We start from the raw sequence: 18173 nt of genomic DNA on the forward strand, positions 1-18173 counted from the left end.
ACAACGTCCTTCGTAAGTAAAACTTCTTAATAACGTCCTTAGAAAGTAAAACCTCTATATAACGTCTTTCGAAAGTAAAACGTCCACATAACGTCTTTCGTAAGATACATATAACCTCTATTTAACGTTGTTTGTAAGTAAAATCTTTCTGCAAAGTACTTAATTAGTAAAACCTAAATATGACGCCTTTCGTAAGTAAACCTCCATAAAAAATTCTTCGTAAGTAAGGATGTTAATCCTTAAATAACGTCCTTTCTAAGTAACTTTTCCATATAACATCTTTCGTTAGTAAAACCTCCGTATAACGTCCCTAGTAAGAAAAGCCCGCATACAACGTCCTTCATCAATAAAAACCTCTTTAAAACGTCTTTAGTAATTCGAATTTAGGTTAGTATCTACATAAAAAAACTCGCATAATGAAACTCGATATAGCGAACTTCATTAATATCTTTGCTTATATTAACACATTCCCATGTCCACTTTAATTAACTTTAAAATCCTACGTCCTGTACAATTCTATTTGTGAATGCTGTTTCTTAACCAAATACATGTAGTGTTTATTGAGCAATATCTGCATGTAAACAAAGGTGAATAACACTACGACGTATTAATAATTTGGACGTTAAATTTCATGTCCTCTGAAGAATATGTACAATTACAAAGTGTGTTGTTCACGGTCGTATGAATGACAAAAGCTGAAAAAATCAACGGACGTATAGATAACAATAAGGTCACTTGTACTGTTAATCTACCTAGTGATATCTATCTACCATTTTGTTTTTGTTTTGTTTTTTCTTTCTTTTTTTGTTTGTTTGTTTGTTGTTGTTGTTGTTGTTGTTGTTTTTTTTTTTTTTTTTTTTTTTGTTCTTTGAAATGTGCATGAGAATGAAGTTGAATGTTGATTCTCTAATATTTGTTTCTCATTGGTCCTTTTTGATACAGGACAATTGCAAAACACTACAATGTATCTTGAAATAAGTGTGTTTATTTAGGGAAATAGGGTAACAGATAATTATCATAAACGAAATTTCATGACATTAATACATTTCACTGTTTATCAGAAGAAATTAAATTCTAATACATTTCATACTAAATTATTCAATACCATTGTAACAACTTCCACTACAGTGGAGAATTTTATGGCTGTACTTAACGCGCCATATTACATTGTCGCTTCCCCATTACGGATGTATAACTCTCTTGCTACTTCCTTTCCCGGGAGACTATTAATTGTCATATCCATAATGCCTCCAAATAGCCAGTACGGTATACTTTTGACGTCTTTTATATGATAGAGCGATACTGTGATGGCATTGTGGATTCTCCGGATAACACAATGAAATGGTATCTAATAAGTTGATACGCTTTATGGTTGTCATTTATCATTAGAATTGGTTCATGGGCAAAATTGTATTGTTGCTCTATCCCTATGACCTATTTTCAAACATATTGGCAGTGTTATGTTTCGTAGGCAATGTATTCTTTATTGGAATATCTTGCAAAAAAAGTCGTACTCCCAAATTTCATCAAGGTCGTCCATAAAACATATGGTATGCATTTAAACCATATGTATATCTATGTTCTGCGCTGCAGTTGTACTAGTTGGTGGAGTTTTAACAGCAGGCGTGGGGTTAGCGATAGATACAGAAATCTTGTCTGCAGTCGGAGTGAAATGTATCTCCAGAACATATAGGCACTTAGTACAGTAGCTTATGAAGATATATTTATGACGTAATTAGTTAATTAAGATGTATACAGCGATCGACATAACAGAACTCTGGGTAAACTAAATAGAATGAAATCCTATAATGTAGTAAGATCTGTTATTAAGATGACATCCATTTTGGTGATTTGTAATGATTTGGTTTATTTTATTTTATTTAACGTCCTATTAACAGCCAGGGTCGTTAAAGACGCGCCAGGTTTTGGAGGTAGAGAAAATCCGGAGTTCCCGGAGAAAAACCAACACTTTTACACTGGGGGAGGGAGCCTATTTGAGGATAAATATGGTACTAAACTTTTACCTTAGGGGAAGGGGCTTATTTGAGGATAAATATGGTACTAAACTTTTACCTTAGGGGAGGGGCTTATTTGAGGATGTATATGGTAATTAACTTTTACTTTAGGGGAGGGGGCTTATTTGAGGATGTATATGGTAATAAACTTTTACACTAGGGGAGGGGGCTTATTTGAGGATGTATATGGTAATAAACTTTTACACTAGGGGAGGGGGCTTATTTGAGGATGTATATGGTAATAAACTTTTACACTAGGGGAGGGGGCTTATTTGAGGATAGATATGGTAATAAACTTTGGTTTGGTTTATTATGTTTAACGTCCTATTAACAGCCAGGGTCATTTAATGTCGTGCCAAGATTTCGAGGTGGAGGAAAGCCGGAGTACCCGGAGAAAAACCACCGACCTACGGTCAGTACCTGACAACTGCCCAAAAAGGGTTTCGATGTCGCGACCACGAGGTGGAGGGCTAGTGATAAAGTGTCGGGACACCTTAACCACTCGGCCACGGCGACCCTAATGGTAATGTCTTACCACAATTCTACATATCAGATGTTTAAACAATCATCTAAGTGCTTGATCCAAAGACAAAATATGTGGTTTCCACGACGACGAGACTTTGGTTTGGTTTTGTTTTATTTGTTTAACGTCCTATCAAGAGCTAAGGTCATTTAAGGACGGCCTTCCGTGCGTGCGATATGCATGCGTGTGGTGAGTGCGTATGTGTGTTTTGGGAGGCTGCGGTATGTTTGTGTTAAGTCTCCTTATGATAGGCCGGAACTTTTGCAGATTTATAGTGCTATCTTACTGAAGCATACTGCCGAAGACACCCAACAGGACACCCCACCCGGTCACATTATACCGACAACGGGCGAACTAGTCGTCCCACTCCTAATATGCTGAGCGCTAAGCAGGAGTAGCAACTACCATTTTTAAACGAACATTAATGTTCGGTTATTGTGATCAAGAACTGGACTGAGAAATATAACCATATATGGTAGCCACATTCACCAATACGCCATCTACTGTCTGTTTCAATGAAATATGGCTGCCCCCATTGCCTTACGCTTCAAATAACTTACTTGCAAAAACATCTTCGTTTTATATAGTAGTTTTACCGAAAAGGTTGAAATGTATTCAGTAGGTGTTTTCAAGATGCATACGATTTGAGAAATGCATAACGCTAGCGAAATGTGAAGACTAAATGAACCTGAACTTTGCGATAACTCCGGTCCAGGTCAATATATTTATGTAAACAACTATTGCGCAGGCGCATTCGTCTCCGGATGTTTAGAAAGTTTTGCTCTTCCGTGTTCTTTCCAAAACGGCTGACATTATAGCATAGGTCTGCAAATTTGTCCGCGATTTACTTAAATGTGTAATATATATATTCTAGAATGTTACATCATTATCAACTAGGTGTGTATTTCTATAATTTAGAGAAAGAAATATATCAATGACGGCATACGAGACGATACATTGTATCATACTTTACTGTAGTTACTGTACGTGTTTGCGAGAAAGAACTGTACATATGTATAGGCTTACAATTAGGTGGTATTTGTGGTCAGGGTGACTGGTCATAGCGTTAAAATTGTCATCGATTTCCATATACCATTTTCCTTTGACGAAAATGACCCAATAAATCAAATGCAAATGATAATATCTTGCTATGTGCACGGGATTGCTTGTTGTAGGCGATACTTGGAACGTATTTACTGTTGTAAGGGAGGTAACTGCAAGATTTACGGAAATGAAAAATAAACCAATTTGATTGGTCGATTCTTCCTTCACGTTGGCATGGGGTTTACAATCGAAGTGACAGATAACTACGGCAATATTCAGATGATATCAACAATAACATTTTTGGATACGTGTGGTTGACAGTTGTTGTCATGTTTAAAATGAACAATTATATAGCTTGTTTTTATTTCGGCAAAGACGAGAATATTTACTGAAACGGACCACACGTGAAGCAGACTTGGAAATACCGAAACGAAGAAAAATCGGGCTTAATGTAATATAAATTGGCATTATTTTCAGAGGATTGACCAAAATATATGTTCTGCAATGCCTGATTGTATCATATATAAAATATTAGAGGTTTATTTGACCGAATTTTAAATTAATTATTCATTTGCGAATCGCGGCCCGATTGTCGTTGGAGTTGAATTACCGAAATGGCCGATAGTCGACCCAAAATCGATATTTTTACGAGAATTTTTGTTTTCTTTTACCTGAAAGTATTTTGAAATAATTTGCAAAATACAGAATTCACGACCAAATTTTCGATTGCGACGAACTTCTGTGACGGTGTTAAGTTCATGTTAAGTTATATCTGATTAAAATCAGCTGTTACATGGCTACGTTTACTATGCACTACGTCTACTAGGTATTTTTTTTAAAGACGGAAATCCGGATTATCTAAAAACAAATGCAAAAATACTTGTGATATTCACTTAATTTGATATTCATTCGTTAATTGTTATCTGTAGTTTGATAACTTCTGATATATTGTGATTGATACTCTATATAATATTGCTGTGGAACTTGTGTTATTTTTCAAACAAATTCATTTTAATAATTTGTTAATTTAGAATTTTCATCAAGTCATAATCAAGACTTGAAATTCTCACTACACCATACTTCAAACACAGAGTAATCGATGAATTGATAAACTGAAAATTTAAGTCAAGCAAATGAGTTAATATTTACCTTAAATATTTTTTCAATATACAACAAATGTTCAGATGACTATTTGTGCCATGCTGTTGCAAGATTTCAGTTACAATTCTAAAATTGAATTAGTATGTAAATATATGTTATCCTGTCAATATCCACAAAGCGAGTGTAGTCTATTGTACTCAAAGTCATGCCAGTAGATAGCGGTACATATACTTACTGCTTACATCTAGTGCTTACTTGTGTGAACTATTAATCAATAACAAAATGGTTCATATATTTCTATATATGACTTCACAAATTATGTGGTGTCTGAAGATCTGAATGAAGTGAATAAACGATGTATTAACTTATTTTTATGAAATATTCAAGTCACAGATCATTCTCTTTTTTAAAATATTGCTTTCAGGTCCATTTTGGTAATTAAAATATGACGGCAATCAGGCCTCGAATGGCGAATGATTACAAACATTTTAAATACGTCTCGGTCAAATAAACCCCTAATATTTTACATATGGTTAATTTTGACATTGGAGAACATATAATTGTGTCCATTCTCTAATATAAGCACTGGTAGAAAGTACAGAATAGAGCTTGATAAATATATAATCAATATTACTAATTACCCCGGTAAATATAACATTTTACGTAAACCTCCCATGACTGATGGTGAACTTAAACTTGCAAATCTCCTGTGTCATTCCAATTTTGATATGTGTAAATATATACACGAACGGTATATATATAGATATAGATATGGAATGATTCACAAATTTGCATACAGTTATGGAATCTTATAACACCCCGAAAACTGTTCTCTCCACATAAAGGATGTGATTTGTGCAATTACATTGCTGAACTGTGTGTGGTTCACTATGATTGGGTGATCAACATTGGAAAGGGACAATAAATAGGGAATGTGTCATCCCATCGAATGGACTGTAACCTTTATCAGTTTGAAGTTGAAAATGAAGCTTGAAGTTTTCTTTTCCTGTTTGCTGAATTATTTGATGAAGATAGTCTTTATATGGTTGTTATTCTTTATCACATTGTGTACAATGCTGTAATTATACCAGAAGTATATCTTCTCATATAAAGATTTATTAACATCAAATGATTCCTGAACAAAAGGAGTCAAGTTTTTTGTTTTGAAGTACCATACATGCTTGAGTACAGTTTCAATAGGATACATTCCTAATCCGGGCCTTGATTAGTAGCTCTGGTTTTGGTTTTCAGTAGTTCTTTATGTGTGTTTCATCATATTAAGTTGAAATATGCTAAACTAACGATGGAACTAGCCTAAATTTAGTGCATATTAGAAGTTGGCATCAATAAGGTCACAGAGTCCTGGCTGTATTATAACTGATGATGGCTTCCCGAAAGAAAGAAGACATATTTTATTTTCATCCATCCAAGATAGATCAATAAACTTCCAATTTCAATCAGGACCTTACAGAAATATGCATGTGTTCAATCATATCAGAACAGCTGCAAACATTTCAAATAATTTGCAATTAATTCCTAAACCAATATCAGTAAATTTATCGACTTTAAACTTAGAAGATTACTGATTTTGCATTAAACAATAATGTTCGTTTACAATACTTCCAGTACTTTGATTAAAGACTCTGGTATGTCTCGGCCAGGGGAAAAAACCCAAAGCCTTCCATCAGGGGCGAACCCTCAAATAAAGGCCAAGGTCAACGGAGACATTAGGAAGAAGAAAGCTTTCAAAAAAGAAGAGACAAGATACGCTAATTTGTCAAATGATTTCAAATGTAATACCGTTATTCGTGGTGTGAATATTTACAAATTATAAAACGACGACTATATACATGTCATTGTCATGCTCTCAAGAGATTATTTTATCACAGGGGAAGTTCCCCCCCCCCCCCCCCCCCCCCCCATTAACAACTATTTTTTTTCTTTCATCTGAACTGTATTCCTTGTCACACTCAAATCTGTCCCGAATTTTTTCATATTAATATGCGTCTCGATGTCGAAACAGACTAGGCATAACTGTTCATTAATGAAAATAAGGTACCAGGAATCTTAACCGCTAGATTAATAGTATCTGGAATTGAAATGAAAACTGATCTAAGATTAAACGAACGAATATTTTACTATGTCAGTTATCTTGTATGCATGTTTTAATGTCTTTTACGCAGTAAAATCAATACCAAAGTGTTCAACAATTGTTAGTTTAAGTCAAATTCATACTCTGAATTCAATAACGACACATCATAAAGAAAAGAATAATACAGACATATCTAAAAGTAAATGAAACTGTCCTAGATTACTTATATTCGCTCGTGAAATCTCTGCCCATAATTGCCAGACAACAGCCATCAATACGCAGTACAATGGCATCTAGTAACACACTACAAGTCAACTTCAGTCAAGGTCGCGTTCTCCAAGTGAGAACCAGGATTGTCAGAACAAAATCTACACGCCATGCCAATAAGTGTTGAAGTCGACATGCGACTTGACAATGGAATATTGTGATTTTTTCAAGATAATGTAAAAGAAGAGAAAAACAGAAATAATGGGAAAGGGGTAGGGCGGGGTGGTGGTGGGGGGTTATCAATCAATTCAGTCATTAAACATCATATACAGCAATAACAACTGGACCATGCTATCACTACTCCTTCGTGATTAAATATAATTGCACAAATTGCCAAGAATTCATTGTTAGCAAATTTGACTTCCATGAAATGCCGATTATTTCATAACCATTTCAGGAACATAAGTAGCAATTGAGCAAATCGAAATTGATGTACGATGCTCTCAGCAAAATAACTATCATATACAAATGTACTGACTAAACGCATTAGAAATCGGCCATTAAATGTACTTATATTTCTTATCGTGAATGTTGGAAATATATATGGATATATTACGTAATTGCATATTTGTTTTTTACCAGGGGTTTCTACATTTATGGCGATGTAAGCCCACGATTTGATCTAATACGACCGTGTCGGCGTGAGAATGGACATCTGGACTTGTCTGAATCACAGACACAACAACAGTACAGCGGACACGAGGGTTGACCTTTAACCTCACCAGGTATGATAAGGCGCCGTGATTGGTCATCTTGACATATACCATAATGAATAAATACATTATTATGAGTTATGCTATTACATGATTGTAAAAAAAATATATTAGTGAGTATCATCTTCAAATATGAATTCATAACAGGTTCAGTTACTATAGAATATTGAATATAGAACTGCATAATACAGCTTCATGCATCATTTTAGGGTTCGTCAGATATGCTAGGTCAGGAAAATCATACTGGGCCTAAAGCTATGTTAAAATATCGAATTAGAGGTGCATTGACTCAGAAATGTAATAATCTTCACATATAAATTTGATACGGAATGAAAACGACCAGGTATGTATATCATTTGTAGTCTAAGCTACTTGGTAGTAATGTATTCTTTATTCTTGTTTATTTTTGAGGTACATTTCTTTTAAAGGATAAATGTTCATTCATGGTCATGTTGCTGTTGTTTGATGATGGTAAATTCCATATATTGTGTTACCAAGAGATTTCTTTTTATATTATTAGAAAACTGTCGTTGTTTGACGATAGTAAATTCCGTAAAGTTGATATCATATTGGGTAACTCTTTTTTTGCTATGTTGTTTAAAATTATAAATCAACAGAGAATACCGAAATTCAAACGAAAAAGTTTCTCTAACTCAAAATCCATAGAACGATTCAAAATTAATTTATAAAGTTAATTCGTTGATGTTGGCTTTGTTGTTTCTTATCGACAACGTTAACAACGGACACTCTGTGCGATACGGTATAACAATTCACGAAGATGATTTTTTCATAAATGTTCCCAATCGTTCTTCCTCCTTTTTCAATTTTATTATCATTACAATTGTTTTTTTTTCATGTTTTAATGGTTCGCCATTGTAACCAACCAAACAATATCGATATCTCAAAATCCCGAATTTAGCGTGCTCTTAGTATAATTCAACACAACCCGGAAGTCAACACACCGATAGGTGATAGTCTATGTACTAGCAGTATAATGTTTCAATGGTCAATGACTTATCGGCTTTTACTGAACATTCCCTGTCGCTGAAAATATTTATATTGTAACCTTATCATGGTAATGGAAGACTATTAAACTCTTCCACCTCCAGACTGGAGGTGAATGTTTCATAAGTTGACAAACAATTTTTACCAAGGTGGTGAATCATTCATATACTAACAGGGTGATCCCTGGGTTGTTAGGGAAAATACAAATAGAACCTTTCACTCCCATCCTGAGACAAGGGAATCTTATTCCGAGGGTGAATATCCTAAAGTTGGCAAACATGAGGCTTGCCGAGTGTTTTTTGCAACTTAATTATCCCCGAGGGATGAGATTCCCCTGTCTCACTTCCATGGGGTGAATGATTTTCTCTTACCCGACTTACCCTCTTATATATCAAATATGGGCATTACATCAATGTTGATGTGACGTTTTTTATTGTCGGCATGACGGTATTGTATTGTCTGCGTGACGTCATTGTATTGTCGGCGTGACGTCATGGTATTGTTGACGTTTCCAAATGTTGTTGAGAACGTGCAAAGAGCACGTACAGCTTGTCTTTTCCCTAGGGTGAGATAAGGGAATCTCAAAACGGTGGAACTGCGGATATAACTGTCAAAGGAAAGAGAAAAATAGATCTCGCACAGGAGTTAATGACAGCTGGCACGCGCTATATGACGCTGATCACAATGACGTAACGTCATCATTTTACGTTGAGTAACCATGTCGTTAATGAATACGTCGTCAATTTTGACGCACATACCAAGGAGCATTGTAAATATGTGAGAAAAATAATCAAACATGGGCCTGTTCCTCGAACAAGGATATCTCAACCTTTGTGTAAGAGCACTTCCACTCGGGTTGAGATATCCCTGTCCAAGGACCAGACCAATGTTAGGTCCTAATATTCTCTAATACTGTTGGCCCTCTTATGTATTCAAGTTTTAAAACGATATGTCATACAGATGTTGTGAATGTCTTATATCCCGTCTTGGCGAGAGTAACAGAATATTTCACTCCTTGGTGTTGAGAGGGGGAATCTCAACCCGAGGGACAAGTTGACAAACACGAGCCTTGTTGATACTAGTAAACAAAGCTAGACGTGCACCCTGTAGCACTAGGAAAGATAACTCGGGAACTTAACGGATAAAACTCACTGAGTCGACATAAAGATTAGATAAAAATACCTCACAACACTTTATTTTATTGATCAAGTATAAGGTTTAAATGATTTTTGTTTCCCATAACCAGTAGTCTGTTTTTGAAGACATTTATTTATTTATCTATTTATTTTAATTGTTATCTGTTCATAATTTAATTTTGCTTGTAACAAGCATTTTCATTGGCTCAAAAATTACGTTATCATCTCATAACATAAAAAAATAAACTGTGACGTCAGCGGAGTAATCGTTGTTCACGGGATTTTGTATTTATCGATGCGTTTTTAAATATCTGGAGCAAAATAAACATGTTAAACTTAATGAAAATGTTTCTTATCGTTGTTAATTAAATTATAAGGGTTAACTGTAATATTTTTTTTACGTTATTGAGCAATAACACAAAAAACTGGGGTGTACTCTTTTCATAAACCGCGTCTTCGGTTTATGAAAAGAGAACACCCCAGTTTTTTTGTGTTATTGCTCAATAACGTAAAAAAAATATTACAGTTAACCCTTAATTTAATTAGTTCGTCCCTCATATAACTAATATACAGGAACTATATTCAAAGCATTATACCTTTAACCCGATTTACAAGCTGTGATACAAAGATGGATGTTAATATTAAATGAATGATTCAGAAAGAAATCAATTGATAAATTTCATTAAATTAAATGTCTGGTAATTTGGCCTATTGTGATTATGCACGATTTCATTACTGCCCACTATCTTTTAAGATAATAGTAGTTATTTGTAACAATACTCAGTGGCCCCACCTTACAATAGTTTTGAATATATCCTTTATGTGGCCCCAGATCGGTTAAGACGGATCTAGATAAGGAACCATGAGTCCAACTCTCCAATCCCTCTAGTGGGGTTGAAACAACTATAAAACTGTTGTCGTATTATCAAAGTCAGAACAAAATGAGAGACTTTTTGACGTTACTGGTGTGTTTGGAGCTAGTGTTAGGGAGTGTTGGATACATTTTACCAGGTAAGAAGATAGAGTCTAGCAAAACAACTTTAGTCACGATCTCAAGATGATCCTGTCATATGGTAGGGCACCATTGTGAAAGTGGGTCATGACCATATCATATTTACACCTTGATCATTATCAATATTCCTTTACTCAGTAATGACTTCATTTGTTTTAAGGCTATAAAACAATGTAAAAACAATGAACAAAAATACACTTAGCCAAACAAAACATAAATAATAATCAATGAAAATAATATATATACTATTACTATTCCATCATTTTTTTGTTATATTTTTATATTTTTTTCATGAATTCTCGAAAAACAAATACTCTTATTTCGTAAATTTCCCTTTTCCAACAGCTATTTAAGATAGAAAAATATTGAACGTTGTTTTTGTTGATTTCAAGGGGTGGTGAAACAATGGTTGCCTTGAGACAAAAATAATAGGCTAATCAGTTCATGTTAAATGTGTCTCTGCTGGTATACTTATTTCCCCCATGTTTACCGTTACCCTGCATGTCACTTTGACATCCACATTATATTTCATGCGCCTTGAAATATCTCACATGCAAAAATATCGAATTGGAACAGGACGAAGAACGACTAGGACAGTTTAAAAAAGTATAGATACCACATAATTATGATCGGAATATTCAGTTACCCGGATGACTCACCAGCTCTGCCGTTCGTGATTAATTACGATTTGTTTCGGTTACTCGTGGTTATGTGTATTTTGTACAGTACATATTGACAGTGATATATTAAGCCGTAATAGTTATCAACATATTGTTTACTTATCTTTTCCATGTGGATGTTTGACATTCTTGCTGTACACTTAATGAGTACTGGTGACTTGCTTTAATCATATATACTTATTGGACAATTTTGTTAAACCTTTTAGTTATATTATTCATTAATTTATCTATTTATATACTTTTACCATCTGTTAACCACCTAAGATGTTTTCTAATTAATTATAATAAGCCCTCGGCGAAGTAATTATCCACCGAGGCGATCGTTTTCAAAAACAAAACGATATTTCTCGTTCTTTAACCACAAAATTTGTGTAACTGTTCCATGTTCTATGTCTATATGTGATCGTTTGTAGTTCACTTGTGTCTTGATAAGGGGGCAGATCGCCTCGAAAATTTGGCAATTTACTACTCTGTACTGTCGTTATTACTACTTCACGAATTATTTATTGGACAATGTATATATTAAAGATTGGTTATTTATAAGTGTGTAATCAGTAGAAGGCTATGAGCGATGTTCACTGGAATTGACCAGACATGTGGGTCAAAATGAAACGAGTTGATTTAATATATTTTAGATGATAATACCAGATCTAATTTAGAGTGTGAACAAGAATATATCATAGACCATATTTTTACAACTGTTATAATTTCGATGTGTACAAATATTATATTATTTCAGATACACGTACGTGCATTAATAATGGACGCGAATATTTGATTGGTGATGAAGTACACATCTCCACACGTGTCACGTGCGTTTGTCTCCTGACGCCATCTACTGGTGAAATTTATCTAGGAAATTGTGCGCGTGGTAACAGGTCTCGTCGTCAAAAATATCCAACTCCGGCTCCGCCCACGAGCACTACCATGTTCTCAACGAAATCCCCGCCACCATTCACTACCAGAGCACCACCTGACCCGAAAAGTACCAGAGGGCCTTCATTACCCACCACGGAAGGTACCACATTGGCGCCACCACCTATTGGATAAAGAATAAAACACGCGAGTTACTGTATGATGTTAAAATGTTGCATTAATAAAGATATTCATTACTGCCTTTACCACTACAACGTCAATATTTACTTGTCGTTGCATTCTCTGTCAGATTTACTAAAACTGTCTTGGTATATAGATGAAATTGAATGGTGAATACCTAGACACGATTGAACACTATCTGTATATTCTGTCATATGGGTGAACTACAGTATATATTCAAATTTTCTAATTATTTTATTTTGAAATCAAAACATATCCTTCAAAACGTGCGGAAATCTGTAGAATAATTTATGCATGCTCCACATAAAACTAAAACCAATGATAGAATTGTAAAGGCCATCTTATACAAGATGACAATTTATTATAGAACAAAGGATATTTTAAAGATGTAGGGTCACCATCTGGAGGTCCAATTGATGTACAGTAATGGTGTCTGGGAACAAAGTAAATGATGTAGGGTCACCATCTGGGCGTCAAATTAATGTACAGTAATGGTGTCTGGGAACAAAGGAAATGATGTAAGATCACCATCTCGACGTCAAATTAATGTACAGTAATGGTGTCTGGGAACAAAGGAAATGATGTAGGATCACCATCTCGACGTCAAATTAATGTACAGTAATTGTGTCTGGGAACATTCAACATAATATACGCCAGTATTAGAACAAAACACAAATGGTATGACAATTTACATCATTAGGTGGATATTCGACAGAATTACACAAAACCGTATTACTTATATAAGGGTGGAATGAGGGTGGGCTTCAAAATAGCTTAATTTTAAGATTTAGCGCTAGATGCGTTAAAACAAAATGGCGATGATGATTTTGTTTTCCAAGTGAAGAAAAGTAAACAGCCAATCAGCGAACAGCTGGTGATGTATGCTCTGGGGCCCCAAACGGGATACAAAGGCCCCATAAAGGGACATAACCCAAACAGAATAAAATTACAAAAAAAAAATAAAAAAAATGTGTTACGGCATAAAATCAGCTGTTTGCATAGCTTGCATATATTCCAATTACAACAACGCTACAGTTGACAAGAAGAGAGAGTCATTCGGAATGTTTCATTATTGTATCTAGAACGTTGTGTTTATCAAACTAAAGTCAATTGTGCATTTATAGAAACACACACAATTTTACATCATATGTGCAGCAAACCAGCCGATTATTAACCTTATTTCATTGGCATATAAACAGAAAACTTGGCGGATTCCCATTTGGTGAAAGGAAAGCCCCATTTTGATTGGTCAATACCAAAAGTTAAAACATGACCAGCGTTCTGATTGGTCACTACTAAAAGTTAAAACACGACCAGTGATACATGTAATATCAAATTCTTAACTAATTACTAGTGATTTTGTTTAAGTATTGATGAGTATGTTTTAAATGCTCCAGTCGCCTTAATGCAAAAATGTGAATAGTCTTCACATGGTGGATATTCCCGATATTAGTAGTGCGAAATTGAGAGAAATAAAAGTAGTAATACGTTGTTTTTTATGAAATTGATAATTCACTGGTAAAATTTAATACATGTATATTTTAGAAAACTATCTGTTAATGTCGTTGAGTGATTAAATCAATCTCCTGGTCTGCAGGACCATCAGTCCCCGAGTTTCACTGTCCCATAATTTGTGTCTAGAATACCGTCGTAAGTTCTAGTTCACAACCAATTCTAGCTCGTAATCAATAAAAAAAAAAAAAAAAAAAAAAACAACAACAAAAAACAGGATTTTCATGAAGACACATACAAAGTACGAGGGGAAATAAGTACGACCAGGTGTATATAAGCAGTAGCGTCCTATACTTCACCGAAAACATTCGTAAGGTAAAGCAATTCCAAATCAAGGCAACCCCAGATTCCTAAAATGATAATTAGTTGGATAACTAAACTACTAGTTTAAAGGAGTGTATACGTGGCGTATGTATGTTCATTAAGGTGCATACATACCAGGTGTCGAGTGTATTACACTGTTTAAGGTATCTAAGGTATACCTAATATTAACATTAATATATAACTTAATTTATTTTCAAACTAAAATCACGCAATCGTTTTGATACGGATGGTAGCCTGCAGGTTATTAGTCTATGAGGGAACAGGGGTATCCGGAGGAAAGCCGTGCGGTCGGAACGGGGTCGTCGTAACGGTTCATTCCCACTCAGCCAACATGTTGTTTTTGCTAAATAAACATTACCTGAGTTTACCCGTGGAAAATGTAGGTATAGTCTGTTTCAGTATAGGTATACATGGGACTCAAATGTGACTAACAATAAAAGTGAAGAAAATGTTTAAGAATACCTTTAAAAATATACATTCATATGTACGTATTAATAACAGAATACATATAGTGATAATTTATTACATATAGTAATAATGATATTACACAACACTTTAAAAATGAAGTTATGGAAAAATATTTCATAATTAAAAATGCACCATATACAGGTGACAATGATATACAGTGTAATTTCCAGCATTTTTTTCTTGTTTTTTCCCCTTTCAATTAGATATGATTACTATGTTATAATATCAAAGCAACTAATTCTTATTAATTGAGGTATTGTTTCAAAAAAAAAAGGTGCATTTTGTTATAATCACATAAAGAGTGAACGGCACAAACTTCAATGATATGTAGTCAAAACATTTAGATTATAGATTGCAATGACAAATGCCCAGATTAGGGTTGATTTCTTGGAGAATGATAGAGTATCAAGCTGGAGGTAAACCATGCACAAAGAGGAGGAAAAATCGCCAACTGGAAACTCCAGACTCTCAAGATGAGACTACGAAACAACACGATGGATGTGACTGCGTATGCTGATGCAGCTTCACATCTTATCCACTTGGAGTATTAAATCCAGGATAATGACAATTATATACTCGTGTATCATATACTTGTGTTTCCTGAACATTAACATTCAATTTCATAAAGGGACCTAAGTGATTATGATATACTTTGAGAAATGGAACTTGTGTATTCTAAACATTATCTACATGTACAAGTGTAATTTAACATTCAATTTTATAAAGTAACTTGAACTTGCAAGGGTTATGATAACCATATACTCGTGTTAAAGGAAGTGACAATTATATAGACTAGTGCTTCTTTGTAATAATAAGGTTGAACTATTTATTACGTGAATAATTTCGCATGTGAAGACTGCATATATGAGAACCGCCGATATGATTAAACAGTGACTATGGTGATATTGTGAACTTTATCCGTGATTTCTAGGATTGTCTGAGTTGTGCTTTATTATTCAATCAGTTTCATGATGATACATTATTTAAATTGTTTTACTTGAACTATTAAAATGCCATTTAAAGTGTTTTGTTTTGAATCGTTTTCTCTTAAGTACATTACATATACCTGTTATATATCACAATGAAACAGGTAACGTTGACTTAAACGTATTGATAATGTGCCCTTTCAATGTAAAGGTTAAAATTGAACAAATGTATTTTCTGTTTTATTTATAATAAAACATAATAATTATTATAAAGTGTGAAATTTATAACGATGAAAGATATAGAAAAATGCATTATTTTCACTAATATATGAAAAATTGAGTTATTATATAAAAGTATTTGTGATATATATATATATTTAGTATACATTATCTACAAACTGTTAACAGTATATAGCCAAGGTAATACAGGTAACACAGGTAACACAGGTAACCTGAGAATCAATTACTTCTCCAAAACAGGCTATAACTTACCTGTAATTAGTGCCTATTGTTCTCTTTTGTTCCTACCCCCAATGTTAAAATAGGATATGTTGGCTGAGTGGGAAGACACCGTCGTAACAAACTTACAGAAATGCACCTTTATTTTTGCTTTTTAAAGACAAATACTGATACGTCGGTTGCTTGTTCCAAGACAATGGAGAATCCGTTTGTTTACATATCATTTATGATACAGTATCAGTACAAATATTGTACATAAAACAAATTTGATTTAGTAAGTACCTTCTCCAGGATAAAAGAAACAGAGGAAAAACTTATTGAGACCAAAACGTCTATGGCAATCTTGGGTTGCTATCTTGTATCTATGGTAGAGGATAAAAATATTTTTGAAATTACGTGCTGTATGGAATTCCTGTATAGAGTGACACATCTGCCCACTGACCACGTGATATATACGAATATCTCGAGCAAATCACTTATTACCATACAAACGTTAAATTTAGACCCATAATCTCGCTCTTGATATTTAGGAAATATGACGTACTGTACATACACTTTTTACTGCTTAACGATATAACGTAAAAAATACTATTTTCAGCACGATCTGGGAAATTAAATCCTGACTCGCAAATCGTAATAATCATTTTAACCACTTGATCACCCATTCTCAAAAGTTATCCCACTTGTTTTCTATTGGCGTGTGTCGCTCACAGTATGTTTTACAAAATTATAAAAACAAAAACACCTAACATGTTGAAGATTATATTAATAACGCTTCCGTGCAGTGTTGAGAGCCAACAAGGTGGTGTGCCTATCCTAAAACACTTTGTTCACATGACGTAAATAAAAAAAACCGGACACGGTTCTTCATGATATGAACATAAAGCAGGAAACAACTTACTGGATTGAGTGTATACGAGGAACAGAATGGACATGTGATCAGCTATCAGCATCCAACAGTCTGGGACCCTCTTTGATGCATTGGAAACTGAAAGTAAATTATAATATATTAAAGGAAAAGTAAATTATAATATATTAAAGGAAAAGTAAATTATAATATATTAAAGGAAAAGTAATTGTTAACAATGCTGCACGAGCCCCAAAACAATCTCATTAAACTCGATTGATCAATATGATCGATATTACATCAACATTTTGTAGTTGTATAGTTCTAGTTGTTTTATTAGTATAGCTATACTTTCAATTGGTCCCGAGGAGTTTTCAACTATTCTGCATTCCCAAAACATGTGCGTAATTGATTCAATATGGCGGTTGCAGAAAGTGCAGAGAGGGGAGTCTTTTATTTTGATCATATGTAAAAAATTATTTGTACTTATTATTCTGTGTATTATTCTGTATTGGAAACATTTAAGTTTACAGTCTATGGTGGGTTTAAATGGGATGATATTAATTTTTTCCACCATATTGTGTCTTTCACCAAATCAAGTTCTTCGGTCCATTTAGTTATGTATTTGTTGTTTGTTTTGATATTTTTTACAAATAAATTGTATACAGAAGGGCCTCTTTGTTTATTTGTTATTATATGATATATGTGGGTTGGACACTGTGGTAGTGAGAAAGTATGGTATCTGTTTGGGAGTGCATTCCATGCTGGTGTGATGGCTTTCCGAAGACCGTAAAACTGAGTAATTGGTGAATAAAAATGATGTTTTATGCAGAAAGCTTCATAATACTGGATCAACTCTCCATTTTCATCTAATAAATCATATATATATATATATATATAATATATTGTTGTTGTTGTTGTTGCTTTTTTTTTTTTTTTTTTTTTGTAATTTACCCTTAGGAACAAGAGTTAAAATATCTCAACACTTTACTT

The 18173-nt window shown here is 34.0% G+C and overlaps 1 protein-coding gene across 1 annotated transcript; it reads left to right on the top strand.

The window, feature by feature from the left end:
• Positions 1-10752: 10752 nt before the first annotated feature.
• Positions 10753-12724, top strand: LOC117332079. Its single transcript, XM_033890966.1, has 2 exons — positions 10753-10907; positions 12328-12724. The coding sequence occupies exons 1-2, from the start codon at positions 10838-10840 to the stop codon at positions 12636-12638; spliced, it is 381 nt and encodes a 126-aa protein (XP_033746857.1). The 5' UTR covers positions 10753-10837; the 3' UTR covers positions 12639-12724.
• The last annotated feature ends 5449 nt before the right edge of the window (positions 12725-18173 follow it).

This window comes from Pecten maximus, chromosome 8, assembly GCF_902652985.1.
Source record: "Pecten maximus chromosome 8, xPecMax1.1, whole genome shotgun sequence".
Lineage (NCBI taxonomy): Eukaryota > Metazoa > Mollusca > Bivalvia > Pectinida > Pectinidae > Pecten > Pecten maximus.